This window comes from Formica exsecta, unplaced genomic scaffold (genome assembly GCF_003651465.1).
Source record: "Formica exsecta isolate Colony F162 unplaced genomic scaffold, ASM365146v1 scaffold125, whole genome shotgun sequence".
NCBI lineage: Eukaryota > Metazoa > Arthropoda > Insecta > Hymenoptera > Formicidae > Formica > Formica exsecta.
In genome coordinates this window covers 820,450-836,127 of record NW_021848584.1, presented here as the reverse complement: position 1 = coordinate 836,127, position 15,678 = coordinate 820,450, and the positions used below count along the sequence as shown (strand labels likewise).

Genomic DNA, 15,678 nt, shown 5'->3' with positions numbered 1-15,678 from the left:
CTCTATAAATGTTATAAAATAATTATAATCCCAAAATTTTTCTTATTTGGAAATGAAGATGGTTATAAGAAACGTTCAACATCACTTGTAGTTTTATTAACAAATTCTCTTAGTCGAATTTTTATAATTAAAATATCTTTTCAATAAATTCTCTATCAAAAATCTCTAATTACAGGGATATTTGTATATTTTTAAACATGTGAGGTAACAAATGTTTGTATTAAATTAATTACAAGTATAGAGATCTTATTTTAGTTACAATATATTATTTAAAACATATGCTACAAAAGATATAATTGTTCACAAAATTCATGAAAAAATTTTTTCTAAATTTTTTAAGGAAACTTTATGTAAATATTATTATAAATAGTTATTATAAATATGTATATTATTCGGGGAGTAATATTAGCAAATACTATGTGTAGATATATAATTCATTTTTATATCTTTTGCAGGGATTATTATTCGGTTCCTATAAACAATATACATTTACGTAAGAAAGCCGCTGTCGTGTACACGTCTCTAGAGATTCCCTAAATATGTTATTTTCAAAGCACATATATTTAATTAAAAAACTTTTGTGTATTTATAATGCACTATTATAATGTTTCCTGCAATAAAAATCAATAAGCAATATTTCATTTTTTCTTTTTAACTGTAATTTTCCAAAATGTACCCTTATAAAATTGTAACTGTAATTGTAATTGTGTGTATGTAATTGTATATATTTAAATATCTATAATTTTAATTTTTTGTGTATTAAAATTTCTAATTGGTATATTATTGAATTTTGTTGTATTATTTTCTTCAAGAATTTGAAATCATGCATTAATTATATGTTAATTATTAATTTCACCGAAAGAATTGTTAATATATCAAATATATTAAATATATTAACATTTTTAATTACATATATTATAAATTAGATATAGATACAAAATATTTCAAAATTGTTCTAATAAGAAATTATTACTTTAAAATTTAAATTTAATCTTATCATTTTTTTATGGTCGAAAAGTAATTTTATGTAATTTATTCTCTTCTTCATCATTTATACCCACAAAAATTTTTTAATACACAAAACGCGTTTTAGTTACCCGGCAACTATGCGTTCATCAAACCATATATATATTGAATTGATATTTCGTTGGATAGTTCATTGTCAGCTGGCATGGTACCGACTGCCAGTGTATACACGATAGTGAATTTCGCCAGTGTTGGACTTAATTATCATGCTGGTAAATTGAGGCATTGTATTGATCGCGATAAACGCATGCGCGTTTATTATCCGATCGCATACTGGAGGGGTACATAACGTTACGTGCGAATAGTCCCCGAAGCCGAAGCAACTGCAAAGCTCGAGATAGTGCAAGTCCGTAGTAGTATGTCAAGAGCAGTGTCGCACGTGTTTACCAACGTTTTGCGAGGGCGACAGTGATCATTTGTGATCTTGGGGCTTCATCCCTGCATGGTATTCGATTTATTAAAAATCATATCGAAGCTCAATTCATTAACTCGCGAGAAAAGATGTGTTTCGATAGATATATATTGGCCTATTTTATAAAAATTTTCTATTTATTTATTATTGTATTATTTTTAGTAATAATCTTTGAAAAAGGTATTTATATATCGGGAATTTGCCATCTTCAGGAGAAATATTCTTTATTGTAAAATAATTTAGAGAATAATAACGAGAGAGCATCGTCTGTTTTGACAGCTGCGCTTGTGCTATTCAAATACAACTTGCAAAATATTGACTGCTTTCTAGCGTTTTTTATTCAATATTACATTATCTTGCTTTTAATTACGTTGGATAGTTCATTGTCAGCTGGCATGGTACCGACTGCCAGTGTATACACGATAGTGAATTTCGCCAGTGTTGGACTTAATTATCATGCTGGTAAATTGAGGCATTGTATTGATCGCGATAAACGCATGCGCGTTTATTATCCGATCGCATACTGGAGGGGTACATAACGTTACGTGCGAATAGTCCCCGAAGCCGAAGCAACTGCAAAGCTCGAGATAGTGCAAGTCCGTAGTAGTATGTCAAGAGCAGTGTCGCACGTGTTTACCAACGTTTTGCGAGGGCGACAGTGATCATTTGTGATCTTGGGGCTTCATCCCTGCATGGTATTCGATTTATTAAAAATCATATCGAAGCTCAATTCATTAACTCGCGAGAAAAGATGTGTTTCGATAGATATATATTGGCCTATTTTATAAAAATTTTCTATTTATTTATTATTGTATTATTTTTAGTAATAATCTTTGAAAAAGGTATTTATATATCGGGAATTTGCCATCTTCAGGAGAAATATTCTTTATTGTAAAATAATTTAGAGAATAATAACGAGAGAGCATCGTCTGTTTTGACAGCTGCGCTTGTGCTATTCAAATACAACTTGCAAAATATTGACTGCTTTCTAGCGTTTTTTATTCAATATTACATTATCTTGCTTTTAATTATTTTTTGGAAAAAATATCTGTGTAAATTTGGAATATTTTATTATTAGCAAGGTATTTTTTCATCAAAAATTAGGATCGGTTATTTAAAAATTTTTTGATAATTATTTTTTCGAATAGATAAAAATGTTTGGAATTTGTAGTCTATTTGTTTTTAAACTTTATTGTTTTAAAAAATGATTAAACAGCAATTTGTTGCTGCTTCTTGATGTTCTATTGCTATCTATTTATTATTATTTTGATATTTAATTTTGATATTTTAATTGATATTTAATGATAGATAATTAATTAAAAGCATGTTGTAGATATATGTTTTAACATATGTATATATTGAAATAATAACGCGTACGCGTTAAATTGCTTTTCATTGATAACAGAATCGATAGCATGCGACACACGGTGAAAGTTGTATATTTTGACAAGAATATTTGTGTCACACAGTTATATAATTTGTGTCCAACTTTTAAATTGTTTAATATTTGGTTGATTGCTCTAACAATATAACAATAATCAATAAGCAAAAATTATAATTTTTTATATTATTCACACATAGCATTATAATTATGTAAAAATTATCTCAAATATAAGCATTTGTAGGAATTTAATTTGATTCTAATGTATAAATCCTTGAGCAACAGCTGTTAATATAAATACATTTGTCAACATAAAAAATTGCGTGCAATATTTCTTTCATAAAAAGATATTAAATTGTTATTTTAAAAGCGTTTTATGTGATAACTACTAGAGAGAGATTTGTTTTCGCATTTATATAGAGAGCGATGCAAGTATGTATATCAGTGCGCGAAATATTGAAGAATAGTTTTCGAGAGTTGAGAGAGAATAAAGGGATTATGTGTAAAATCGCATTTAAAATATTTTGAAGCAGTAATGCAAAGAGTTTCTGTCTTATTAGAAACGCGATTATTCAGCGTTAATTCGCAAATTTGCTATCGCGATATTCATTATTAGTGACTTTAGTTGCACTTTCCGTTTGACACTTTTGCGATGTTTGTTTTGCATATGGAATATATAATATATTAAGTCATATTTCGCGTTGTGTGATAATGAGGCGCCCGTCAGACAACGATAAGACAGTCGTTTATTATGATGGGCGCAGTTATGTCACACTGCTCTCTCTCTCTCTCTTTCTCTCTCTATTTAATTCGACGCATTCGCCGTTTCGCAATATTTCTAATTGACAGATCGCATTTGCATCTGTGATTCGTATCTTCGTATTTATTGTCACATGACACATATATAAACGCAGAGAGATGCCTTTCTTTTTTTCTCTCTCGTTATTGTACATACTTTGAAAATGTCCGCACGCAAATAAGCACATCTAGCATAGCGCGGAGCTGCATAATATAGATAACGCTGCATTGCAGTTGTGTGCCACTGTGAACTACAGTCGCCCACATGCTTTGTCGACATCATTCACTCCCGCATAATCCGCTTATTCAATGTATTGCGTTTTTCTTTGATATTTGTTTGCTATCTGTTGGTTTGTTCGCCGATCGTTGAACCTTGCAATATTCTATACAATTTTCGCTTATTATAAGCTTTATGTAAAAAAATTACAAAATTTTATACGAGTATGTAGTATTAACATATTTAATCTCACATCTTATAACACTTTTTTTATCTTTTATATCAGAGATATGTTTTATGTGTGTGTGTGTGTGTGTGTGTGTGTGTGTGTGTGTGTGTGTGTGTGTGTGTGTGTGTGTGTGTGTGTGTGTGTGTGTGTGTGTGTGTGTGTGTGTGTGTGTGTGTGTGTGTGTGTGTGTGTGTGTGTGTGTGTGTGTGTGTGTGTGTGTGTGTGTGTGTGTGTGTGTGTGTGTGTGTGTGTGTGTGTGTGTGTGTGTGTGTGTGTGTGTGTGTGTGTGTGTGTGTGTGTGTGTGTGTGTGTGTGTGTGTGTGTGTGTGTGTGTGTGTGTGTGTGTGTGTGTGTGTGTGTGTGTGTGTGTGTGTGTGTGTGTGTGTGTGTGTGTGTGTGTGTGTGTGTGTGTGTGTGTGTGTGTGTGTGTGTGTGTGTGTGTGTGTGTGTGTGTGTGTGTGTGTGTGTGTGTGTGTGTGTGTGTGTGTGTGTGTGTGTGTGTGTGTGTGTGTGTGTGTGTGTGTGTGTGTGTGTGTGTGTGTGTGTGTGTGTGTGTGTGTGTGTGTGTGTGTGTGTGTGTGTGTGTGTGTGTGTGTGTGTGTGTGTGTGTGTGTGTGTGTGTGTGTGTGTGTGTGTGTGTGTGTGTGTGTGTGTGTGTGTGTGTGTGTGTGTTATCTCTAGTATAAATATGATATATTATTCCTTGTTATTTTAGATCAGAACTTTGTATATTAAATCTCTATTGGATACGCATAATCAGTTATAAGAATTAAAGTCACATATTAGTTTTATGATTTTATATTTTAACATTTCAATTATAATCGTTCTATTCGATTAAAATATTACTTATTTTAATAATGTATATTTTTCAAAAGGATTGGAGCTTTTAAACAAGCATTTAATTCATAATATTAAGATAAATTCTTTAACAGCTTGTGCTCTAAACTTTTAATGCACATTTTGAATTAAAATTATTAATGACATTAGTTATTGCAACAATTAAACAATAGTTCGATTTAAAAGTCACGTATAATTAACGATAATTAATTTACATGTGTAATAGATACCTTAATTTCTTCAAATGTTTCGATAAAAATGATACTGAAACTTTCTCTTGGAAACAAGCACAATTTAATATAAATTTGTTAGAAAAGAATATCAAAGATTATACATTATATTTTTATACAATGCATCATATACATATATCTCTGCATGTAAATATTAAAATGCTCTATAATATTTGTTCATTAAATTTATTTAATGTTGTAATAATTGATTAATTAAACTTTCCCGGGAAAACGATTAAGACAATGGTTATATTTGAATGGATATTTAAATATATTCTTTCCCTTCCTCCTCCCCCATCTGTTTCTCTCTCCATCCGATATTACGTGCTTCCACCCTCGCGTCGCCCACATTAATCGGAAATTCTTGCGGCGTCGAATTGCCATAGACCCGTGAACGTAATCGATGATCTATCTTTAGACGCCACGTAGAAAGCTTTGTTTAGGCTTTTGCACAGTAACATCCGGTAGTTCTTTATTTCATATTTCTTTCTTCATTTTTATGCAATTATATTTTTTAAAAACCGTATGTTATTAAATTAAATTTTTATTCTATCCTAAAATGATCGTGTCATAAAATAATCAATTGTTGAAAAGTTTTATAGATTATTTTCAACAATCCATCGATATGGATAACGTACATATAGAAATGAAATTTGAAAAGGCATTGAGTAATAAAAAATGTTTTAATGTATTTGAGAAAAATATCAAATTATATCATATTTCAAAAATTTAATAAATCTTTGTACGTGTGTGTGTGTGTGTGTGTGTGTGTGTGTGTGTGTGTGTGTGTGTGTGTGTGTGTGTGTGTGTGTGTGTGTGTGTGTGTGTGTGTGTGTGTGTGTGTGTGTGTGTGTGTGTGTGTGTGTGTGTGTGTGTGTGTGTGTGTGTGTGTGTGTGTGTGTGTGTGAATTGTATATTTTATAAAATTTATGTCTAAGTTGTATAATACTTTTTAAAAGCAGTAGATTTTGCAATTCTTTCATAAGTTTAGAATTAATTGTAATTGTCCAATTTCAATATCATTTTGCATTCTAATTAAACATATTTATATTTTAAAAGCGTATAAAAATTGTTTAAGTAATACTTACTAATTAGATTTTTATTTAATTTTATTAATTAAAAATTGATTTTCAAAGATGTATTTTTAACACTATTTGATATTCTTTATATATATTGTTTTGCGTGATAATATTAATATATTATGTGATAAATTACGTAATTATGTGAAGATAAAATCTCTGCAAACGCAAATAGCCAGAACAAAATAAAATTGTGTTTTACCAAAAAACTTATAAGCTGTGGTTAATAATAGTCCATTATATAGGATGTCCGTGCCGATTTTATATCTCTTGCGGTCACCAACATATGGTAGACCAATTATAAAAGTCTGTTCAGTTCAACATATCCAGTCGACAATGGACGATTGTTTCGACATTAATAGCGTGATTTTTTGACTTTATTTTTTATTGGTTTTACTCTCATCATTTTTCTTCTTTTCATTAAATATTAGATCAATATGTATTTTTTGCAGTATTAAGTAGAAATTATTGCAGAATTTAAAATGTCACTATATATCTATTTGTGATATTTTGCTTATTTCAGCAGTTCGATATTAAATAAATCCTCTTAAAACTGCGCTAACAAAAAAAGTGGAACACGATATAAATGGCATGCCCTTTCTTAGTCACATGTCACGCGTTCTTCTTTTTGGTGTATAATATGAATGCGAAAGGTCGCATGTAATATAGTGTAATATATGATTGAATGGACGAGCGCAAACTGTATTTAGATGTCTATTGCGATTATATTGCCTATCAATATAACTTTTGCATCTTAATTAAGATACTCTTTTAAAAAACTTTCGATGATTTTATTCAATCTCCTCGGAAATAGAACGGTTAATGAAAGTCTAAGATTCTATCGATTAATCACCAGTACTGTCATTTTAATTTTTTACGCTAGTATAGCTGACATAAAAACAACATAACATAAATTATTATTAATTAGTTGAAAAATATCTTATTATTTTGTTTTTATGTCAACTATACTAGCGCAAAAAATTAAAATGACAGCACTGATGATTAATTAACAAAATTTTAGATTTTATTCTTTAAATTCACAGAATTTTATTAATTGTTCCATATTCATGAAGATTGAAGAAAATTGTAGATATATATCATACATCCACACAATAGCTACTTGTATTAATTAATTACACGCAATGTAAATTGCAATTTATTTTTTTTACATTCGTAATTTTTTTTTGTTTTTCTTTTTTGTACCAAACATTCTTTATTTCTTTTTATTATATTTGCAAAATAACACAAACTTTTAAATAAATGTAAAAACGATTTCAAAATGTTAATATTATTTTTATCACGATTCATCGTTATCACTTTACGCATAGTGCGCGTACATGAATGCATAGATGAGTAGGCGGGCACAATGGCCTATATACATTGGAAATGAAGCTTTATATACCTCTTATCTGAGATTACTGTCAGCCTTACTCGTTTTGTGCGGCGACTATATAGTCGGCGAGATAGGTCGCGTTTCGCAAATTGCTTTGAAGAAATGCACAATCGGCATCCGGCATAAACTGCTACAGTGAATTAGAAACTGTTTTATGATTAGCAATCAAACAGGATTTGTCGAGTGCACTCAGATTGTTACACAATTTTTCTCCTTGTTAAAATTTTATAACGCATGAAATAAATTCGACACATCGTTATTTTTAATCTCGGTTTGGTGATCCGAAAACGTTACGTAAGAGAGCAATAGTTTTAATTGCTATATTTTTAATAGCAATAGTTTTAATTGGTATATTTATTATTCGTATATTTTTAAAAAGTTTTTATAAAACATAATATCTTTGTTTTTAAATTTATGAAGAGAAACTTGTTCTATTCTATTTATTTATGATATAAAAATACAGGAATTACGTTTGTAAATATAAATTATAACAAGTTGTCAAGATATAATTTCTATTCATCCAATTCGTATGTCTTTTTTACGTAGCAACAGTTTCTATTTTCCCTTTACTTTTTGCAATAACGAGGCTTTGTAAAATATTTTATTTCGCATATAAATTTCTGATAAAACAAAAATTGAACCTGAGACTTTATATTAATTTAAGAATACATTCCGTATTATTATTTTAGACTTAATCTATTTACGTCATGAAACACACTGTTGTTTTAATTAAAATTGCAAATATATGATAAATATTTGTGTTTCGCAGTACGTATTGTTAATCTCAATCAGCCTCAATCAGTATCTGTTATACATACTTAACAATGTACTTTTTAATCTTTAATTTCATTTACATTTATATTTCTTGCGTGTTATTATACATAATCCTAAATACGTATTGATGATTAAATAAAAACAACACATTATATAGATATGGCAAGTTTGCTGTACTGATACCGATAGTATTGCTAAATGATTCTTGAAGATACAGAGCTCACAGGTTAATTATGATACGTATTTGGTTTAGAACATGGTAGACGTTACAACGGCTTTACCATCCAATGGAGGGGGGTCGTTAATTGGACGTACCAGAGGTGCTCTCAGATCCGTGCGATCAGCTTTGGGAGGAAGCGGAGAGTATCTTCAAGGCCTAGGGAATAGAATAGGATCCGCTCTTAGTAGCAGTTTAGAGGAAAGTGAATTGACTACAACCCCTTCTTCGCCACCCTCGTCGCCGCAAGCGTTACCGCAGGCTGTCAAGCCAGAGGAGCAATTAGGACGGCGGAAACTGAGGCTTCCGAGGTATAAGCACACGTTTTGTTATCCCAAATATCAACAACAATTAACAACAATTAGTGTAAGAGCATGCACGTTAAGCATGTAGATGCTGAAACTGTATAAATTTGGTTATTCTATAAAGTAGAACCTAATACAAGTTTTATTGATTAGACTAACGTTTCTTGTTTGCGATTAAAATGAGTTTCTGAATTAATAAAATATATGTAAATTTTTCTTACATATTTTTTTTTCTAATTTATTGTCAAGTATATTTCTCTAATTTATTGTTAGGTATATTTTTCATTTTATAAATATATGATATATACTTATGTCAGAAACATTATATTTATAATATATAAAACAATTTTTTACTTTTCTCTAATAATTTTTTCTTGTATTAGATTTATTACGTTTTTTCATATTTTCCATTATATTTGTAATTTAAAAATTGATTTCCTATTCAAGATTAATCATGTATGTACTAGTTAATATTGTATAAAACCGATACATATATATAGATATAGATATATATTATAACTTTGCTATAATGTATATTCAAATTTTGCTGTAATATGTATGTGTGTATGTGTGTAAATTTTAATTGTATATGCAACTATATGTATATATTAACATACGATTATACATCGTGCACATTATAGTATGGATTTAGAGTTGTCTGCAAAGATAATATCGTAATATTTGTTTCTCATGAATAATTTACGTTCTGACACGCAATATCTCCTTTGTAGATTTGGCGCGGGATTATGTTACGAGGATTATGAGGCAATAGCGCGGCACAAATTGGAGCGACAAGTAACCGGCAATCTTTCCAGAACACGGAAGTATCCGCCCGGAATGACGTACGAGGAGATAGCGTCTTCGAGATCGGTCTCGAATAAAAAGCAAGAGAGCCGAACGGAACAGGAGGTCAATCAGGATATCAGTCCTGATCGGGACAGCCAGGAAAGTATAGAGCCTCTTCAAGAGCAGGACATTAAAGCGACCGGGCCCGATCCTTACGAGAAGTTGAATTACAGAGCAGGTGATTAGTCCTCGCCTCTAGTTATCCGCGACGAACGTCGAACGAGTCGGAGTCGATGACTCTCATCCTCTTCGACGATGGTCGCTATCTTTCTCTCGCTCGCGATTGTCGCGAATATGCAGTTATCGAGACTCGGATGGAAATAATATGCTGTATTCTTCTTTCTTTTCACGAAGCGAGGGCGCCGACCCGCTATCAGACGGTTGTTTTCCGTTTAGGTAAATGTAACAATCAGTCAATGTGGACTGTCCCTTTGATCTCACCCGCGAGTCTCCTCAGTGTACTACACTAGGGATGCTTCAGTTTAAAGTATCGATACTTGTATATATTCGAGCCATTTATTCAAGTGTTAATCAATATTACTTGATACACTCTTGAAAATTAATTTAAAAAATTGATTTGCAATATTTGCAATATTCATGGAAAAAATAAGATTAATGCAAATAATTAATATGTTTTTTAAAAATACATATATGGCATTTTTTTTCTTAACATTAAAAAGATCTACTTTATAGAAATTATTAAGTATTATATTTAGTTCCTAATAACGATGAAATATCAATTAATCGTATAATTAACATCAATTAATCGTTCAGTTCTGACTTAATTCTTCTCTTCTATATACAGATATGAAGTTCTAAAACAATGTAAAATTATTTTTTATCAACATTTAAAATATATATGTATATATCATATATATATATATATACATATATATAATCCAAACAAACTCTCGATACTTTGGTGTTATCGTAAGCATTCCTTCTCACGTGCCCGATCCTCCAGACTTCCTCCGCTAGATGTGATTAGTGAATACTAGTGCAATCAATACGCGTAACCCGGTGTTCGAATATCCATGTGTCGATTCTGATAAGACTTCGAACGATTTGACCTAGAAATATCACACACATACACACACACGATTTTCGTAATTCAATATATCATGATGCAAGTCTTATTTAAGTAAATTAAAATTTAATTTGCTTTAGCTTCTCGTCATATAAATTATAAAAAGTATAAATAAAAATTAGAAACTTACAAAGCTTATATAATCAATCTTGTAATATTGACATTTGTTTTATAAATCATTAACGTAATAAAGATGCATTTATAATGGAGATATTTTAATTATGAAAAGGATGCTATAAAATCGAGAAGAAAAGAGAGAGAAAGAGAGAGAGAGAGAGAGAAAAAAAAACAAACTAATTTGCATTATATATGACACATTACATTGAGTTTAAGACATTATATTTAGTAACATATTAATCTGTTAAAAGAAAAGCTATCTGATTATAATAAACTTCTTCATTTTCTCAAATTTCTTTAAAATTAAGATGATTTAAAACGATAACACTTTTCTCTTGGACATATTACGTACATATCGGCTCTTGTATATTCGAACATGTCAGAGAGAACACTCGTAGTTTCTTGCCAGACGTTGCATCCATTGGTAAAGATGTTGTTACTTGTGTATATGTGTGCGTATCTTCACGCGACCCACCTATGCACCCCGATTGCATCCATGTGCATTTCCATGCGACAAGGGACTCTATTCTACATGGATGAAAAATAAGTCCTACTGCGTGATAGAGTAGTTTTTCGCGATAGACAAACCTATTATCAGTTATCATTTATTATCAGTTGAACCCCTCTATTATTTCCGCAACGTCACGCGATTTATTGCATAATCGACAAGAATGTAGATAGAAAATAGTTAAGTAATATCGCGTAGACATATACGTAATGTTTATCGTATGTAATAACGAGGTAGTCATAAACGCGCTTTGCCATATCTCATTTTGATTGTAAACTATCGCGATATTAATATCTCTATAACAATAATAAAAATTTTAAGATTCATAGTAAGACTGTAGCTCTAATTAAATAATTTTAAATATAATTCTAGCGTAAAGTATCTTATTTGTATATAACAATTCTATTCTTACAATACACTCATACAAATTAAAACAACACAGTTAAATGATTGCATTTTACTTGTCTACAATTTTAACAAGTACAAAGAGAATATTATATATTCAAATAAATAGATAATTTATACTGCATATATATATATATATATGCTTATTTATTTTATTTCGGGTTTATGTGATTTTCATGTGACTCAACAGTAATTTAGAACTAGTAGATGAATTCGTTTGTATAATTACGCAAGAGTGACCAACACTTTGTTGTGTAGTCCAGCGAACTTATCTTTGTCGTTTGTTTCTCTGTTCAGTGAAACATTAGATTAGATTGGGTTGCAAGTTTGTGTCGCTCTTTTGAGCGTGACGCACTATTGCTTGACATGTTGAGCTACAGTTGCCTTAAAAATTATATAGAATATTTGACAGAAAGCATTTTTGTATTTTAGACATACCTTGTAGTAGTGATTCTACGAGCGATCAAGATGGATATGGACCCAGCACTAGTTTAGATTCCAACATGGATGGTCGTAGAATGTGGCAGAGATCAGGTAATGTTAATTTTAATTATAGAGCTATTTTAATTTTAAGATATTCGAGCTTGAAAAATAATTTTAATTGTCTAAAAATAAAAGTCTGGTATAAATTAGAAATTGTAAACAGTAGCGCTACAAATTACAGTATTGCAATGCGATTAATATAATTATCGCTACTCAGGATCATCAGGTTCTGTTCAGTCCTGGGCCTCGAGCTTATCGGCTGATAGTCAGTCGGAGGAAGCAGCCGCGGACTTTATGAAAGCTTTCGTACCTCTGTTATTCGATGCACCTAATAGTATCGATCAAGAGCAAAAGGCTAATTTTGGACAAATGGTCTTGGTACGTGTCAAATAAATTTTATATATCATTTCGATAACGATTGGTATAACACATGATCTTAAAGTAAAGCGTAAAAAAATATTTTAACTAAATTCCTCCTCGAGTAAGAAAATGTAGACTTAAGATACTAATAAAATCAATTATTATCTTGGTATATTAGGAGTAAGACAATTCATATCCTTTTCAAAATGTTCGATTAAATGCAATAATAAATTTGTAGACCGAATCGGGAAGAATATGGTTCTCTAGAGTGGTGAATGCGAGAAGAGCGCGTGCTTGTGTTACGGAAGCTTCATTTTATTCCTTGGCACAACATTTCGCGGTCGCTCTGTTTGAATGTCACGAGGCGGACGACTTTGCACCCGCAAAAAGTCTCATGAACATGTGCTTCACTTTTTATCACGAAGGTAACGAAAAACTTTCTATACACATCAAGTTGTAAATAATATCAAAATTCTACAATGTTAAAATGATTGAAATTTTTTAAAAAGAGAGAGAATAACATAGTAATATTATAATAAAGAAATTATATAATATATACGTATAATGGATGGATATATATAATGGATAAAATAATTATAATATATATCATATCTAAAAGAGATTATAATATATAGAATTTTCTATATTATAATATAGAAATATTATAAACAGAAGAATTATATCAAACACATATAATGATTAATATGATACTCTAATTATTGTATTTTTTTTCTGTTTCTCTTTTTACTTCTTGGTATATTAATTAAATAATCAAAAAATGTATAATGCAACTCATACAATTTTTTATATTAAATTGTAATAATAGTAAAATGTGATTATTACTAAATTATCAAAATTATTATGTGTATTTTTTAATTTGTGAATTTTGCTTGTTTTAATTGGACTAATCAATTTATTATATCCATATTTTTGGCTAAGACCTGTGCATTCATATCAACGTACTTATGTTTTTAGTCGAAGTTCCTGGGTTAGAGCCCTATCGTGAATATTTGTACACGCATTTACGCGTTCAACCGATATGGACGTCCATGAGATTTTGGACGGCTGCGTTTTTCGATGCGGTTCAATGTGAGCGAGCATCAAGACCGGTACCGCCTCGACCAAAATCCTTAGATCAAGAAAGCATCGCCGCCGAAGATCGAAAGTTTCAAGCAAACATTGTCTTCGGACAGTTAGGGTAACTCTATTAATATTTGATTTATGTTTTATGGGATATCGGATTATTTTATTCATCTTTTTTATCTAACAGGACCTTTACTTGCAACATGCATGCTTTCGGCCTGTCACGAGCTTTATGCATGGAGTTTCTCCGAAAACAATGCATCATTGCAAATTTAACCAAAGGTAATTATTCATGATACGATGCGTTTTTGAATTGCCAATTTAAAATAATGCAGATGTTATTCATATTTCGTTTTTGCAGAACAAGAGAAGATGCTGCGAGATAACATAGATCGAATGTTTGATGAGACCGAGCCATGGCGGTAGTTTAATTTGAGTGCGAATAAGATCGATTTTGAAAAAATACTTTTAAGAGGGAATTTACCTAATATTTCTTCTTGAAAATATTTTCAAAATAAATCGAGTCATCTTTATAAGATCGAAAAAACGGCAAAGTCAATTACGAACGAAATTTTGTTAATATTGTTGATGAAAATCAACATTTGTTGAATCTTACGCCGCATTTGACACTGGACACGTCAATTTCTGAGATTCAAGTATTGCACAAATTCGCGCGCCTTAAAAATTATGAGAAGTATATATGTATTATTGTATATCTTACTAAAATAACAGTTCTTACGTATCAAACATATACAATAGTTCTATAAATTCGCGCATAAAGAAATTAATTCTATAACAGAAATTAAGAGAAATTGAAATCTGACAGAGAAAAATTTGTTTTGGAATATTTATAAATTTTAAAATAAAACGTTAGAATTTACACGGAGCGATGAGATAAATTTAAGGACAGAAATGACAATAAGATTTGAAAATGGAACTGCATTATTGACAGCTTAATCGCAAAGTGTAGTTTATTGAGTGCAATTTATTATGATAAGCAACAAAATGAAAGAAAAAAATGTTCTCCTTAGTAGAGGGCGTAATTCATAATTCGATATATATATATATATGAATGATTCTCGATATATCAAAACTCATTTTATGCAACTCTTAAATAAGGATCGATACACATATATTTTCTTAAATAACTCTTATTTTATAACTCATATACGATTATTTATCTATGTAGTTTCTTTTATTCTATTCTAATCACAACATTTAACATATATATATAAAGAAGTTTTGATGTATCGAGTATTAGCTGTAATGTAAAATTAAGATCTGCAGTATTCTTATAATTAAATTCGTCGTTTTTACATCCTGAAATTAGTGGCTACAGGATATAGCTAATCACAAAAACGCAAATTATAGACAGATGTTACTTTGTATTTTCATTGCTTCTTTGCTAGAAAGTAGTAAACACAAATCTTTATGAGTTATAATTTTTGCATTAATTTACCGATGTATGACTGAATATTATACAGTTTGTAAGTGGAATTTACAAAAATGTAAGCAAGTATTTCTTTGCCATTATTAAATAGAAATATCAATACTTGTTCCTCTAATAGCGAGTGCCAGCTAATTGTAATCAACAGTTTGCGCATTCCAATGCCTTGTTATCACACATCATGCATTGTAAATAATTTAAAAGAAAAGCTTGTATCTAAACACATATCATCAAATGCAAATCAATGCTCTATTTTATTTTACATATGTCTCTATCTGCGATATTTGAAAATATAAAATCAACAAATACTAAAGCTAAATAAATTTTGTCGTCACATCAAAGTTTTTAAATAATATATTAATAAAAAAATCCCTTCTCTATTATCTATGTTAAAGTAAAAATATATAAAGTTTAAAGAAAATAATTAATAAAAAGATTATTAAG

At 30.2% G+C, this 15,678-nt stretch overlaps 2 protein-coding genes across 5 annotated transcripts in view; both read left to right on the top strand.

Moving 5' to 3' along the window:
* The window catches only part of LOC115245683 (maltase A2-like), a 5,967-nt gene extending 5,430 nt beyond the window's left edge, over nucleotides 1-537 (top strand). Inside the window, exon 7 of the mRNA XM_029824107.1 lies at nucleotides 456-537. Coding sequence (XP_029679967.1) covers nucleotides 456-537 — 82 coding nt within the window. The remainder of the gene's footprint in view (nucleotides 1-455) is intronic.
* A 509-nt stretch (nucleotides 538-1,046) lies between these two features.
* LOC115245657 (uncharacterized protein KIAA0513) lies at nucleotides 1,047-15,575 on the top strand. 4 transcript variants are annotated; one of them, XM_029824066.1, is made up of 10 exons: nucleotides 1,047-1,471; nucleotides 8,630-8,904; nucleotides 9,630-9,922; nucleotides 10,099-10,140; nucleotides 12,294-12,395; nucleotides 12,562-12,722; nucleotides 12,943-13,129; nucleotides 13,680-13,902; nucleotides 13,975-14,069; nucleotides 14,149-15,575. In XM_029824066.1, the coding sequence occupies exons 1-10, from the start codon at nucleotides 1,469-1,471 to the stop codon at nucleotides 14,211-14,213; spliced, it is 1,446 nt and encodes a 481-aa protein (XP_029679926.1). In that variant the 5' UTR covers nucleotides 1,047-1,468; the 3' UTR covers nucleotides 14,214-15,575. The 4 variants fall into 4 exon arrangements, with proteins under 4 accessions (XP_029679926.1, XP_029679925.1, XP_029679928.1 ...); XM_029824065.1 differs by lacking the exon at nucleotides 1,047-1,471 and adding an exon at nucleotides 1,843-2,133; XM_029824068.1 differs by lacking the exons at nucleotides 1,047-1,471; nucleotides 10,099-10,140 and adding an exon at nucleotides 1,846-2,133.
* Nucleotides 15,576-15,678: the final 103 nt, after the last annotated feature.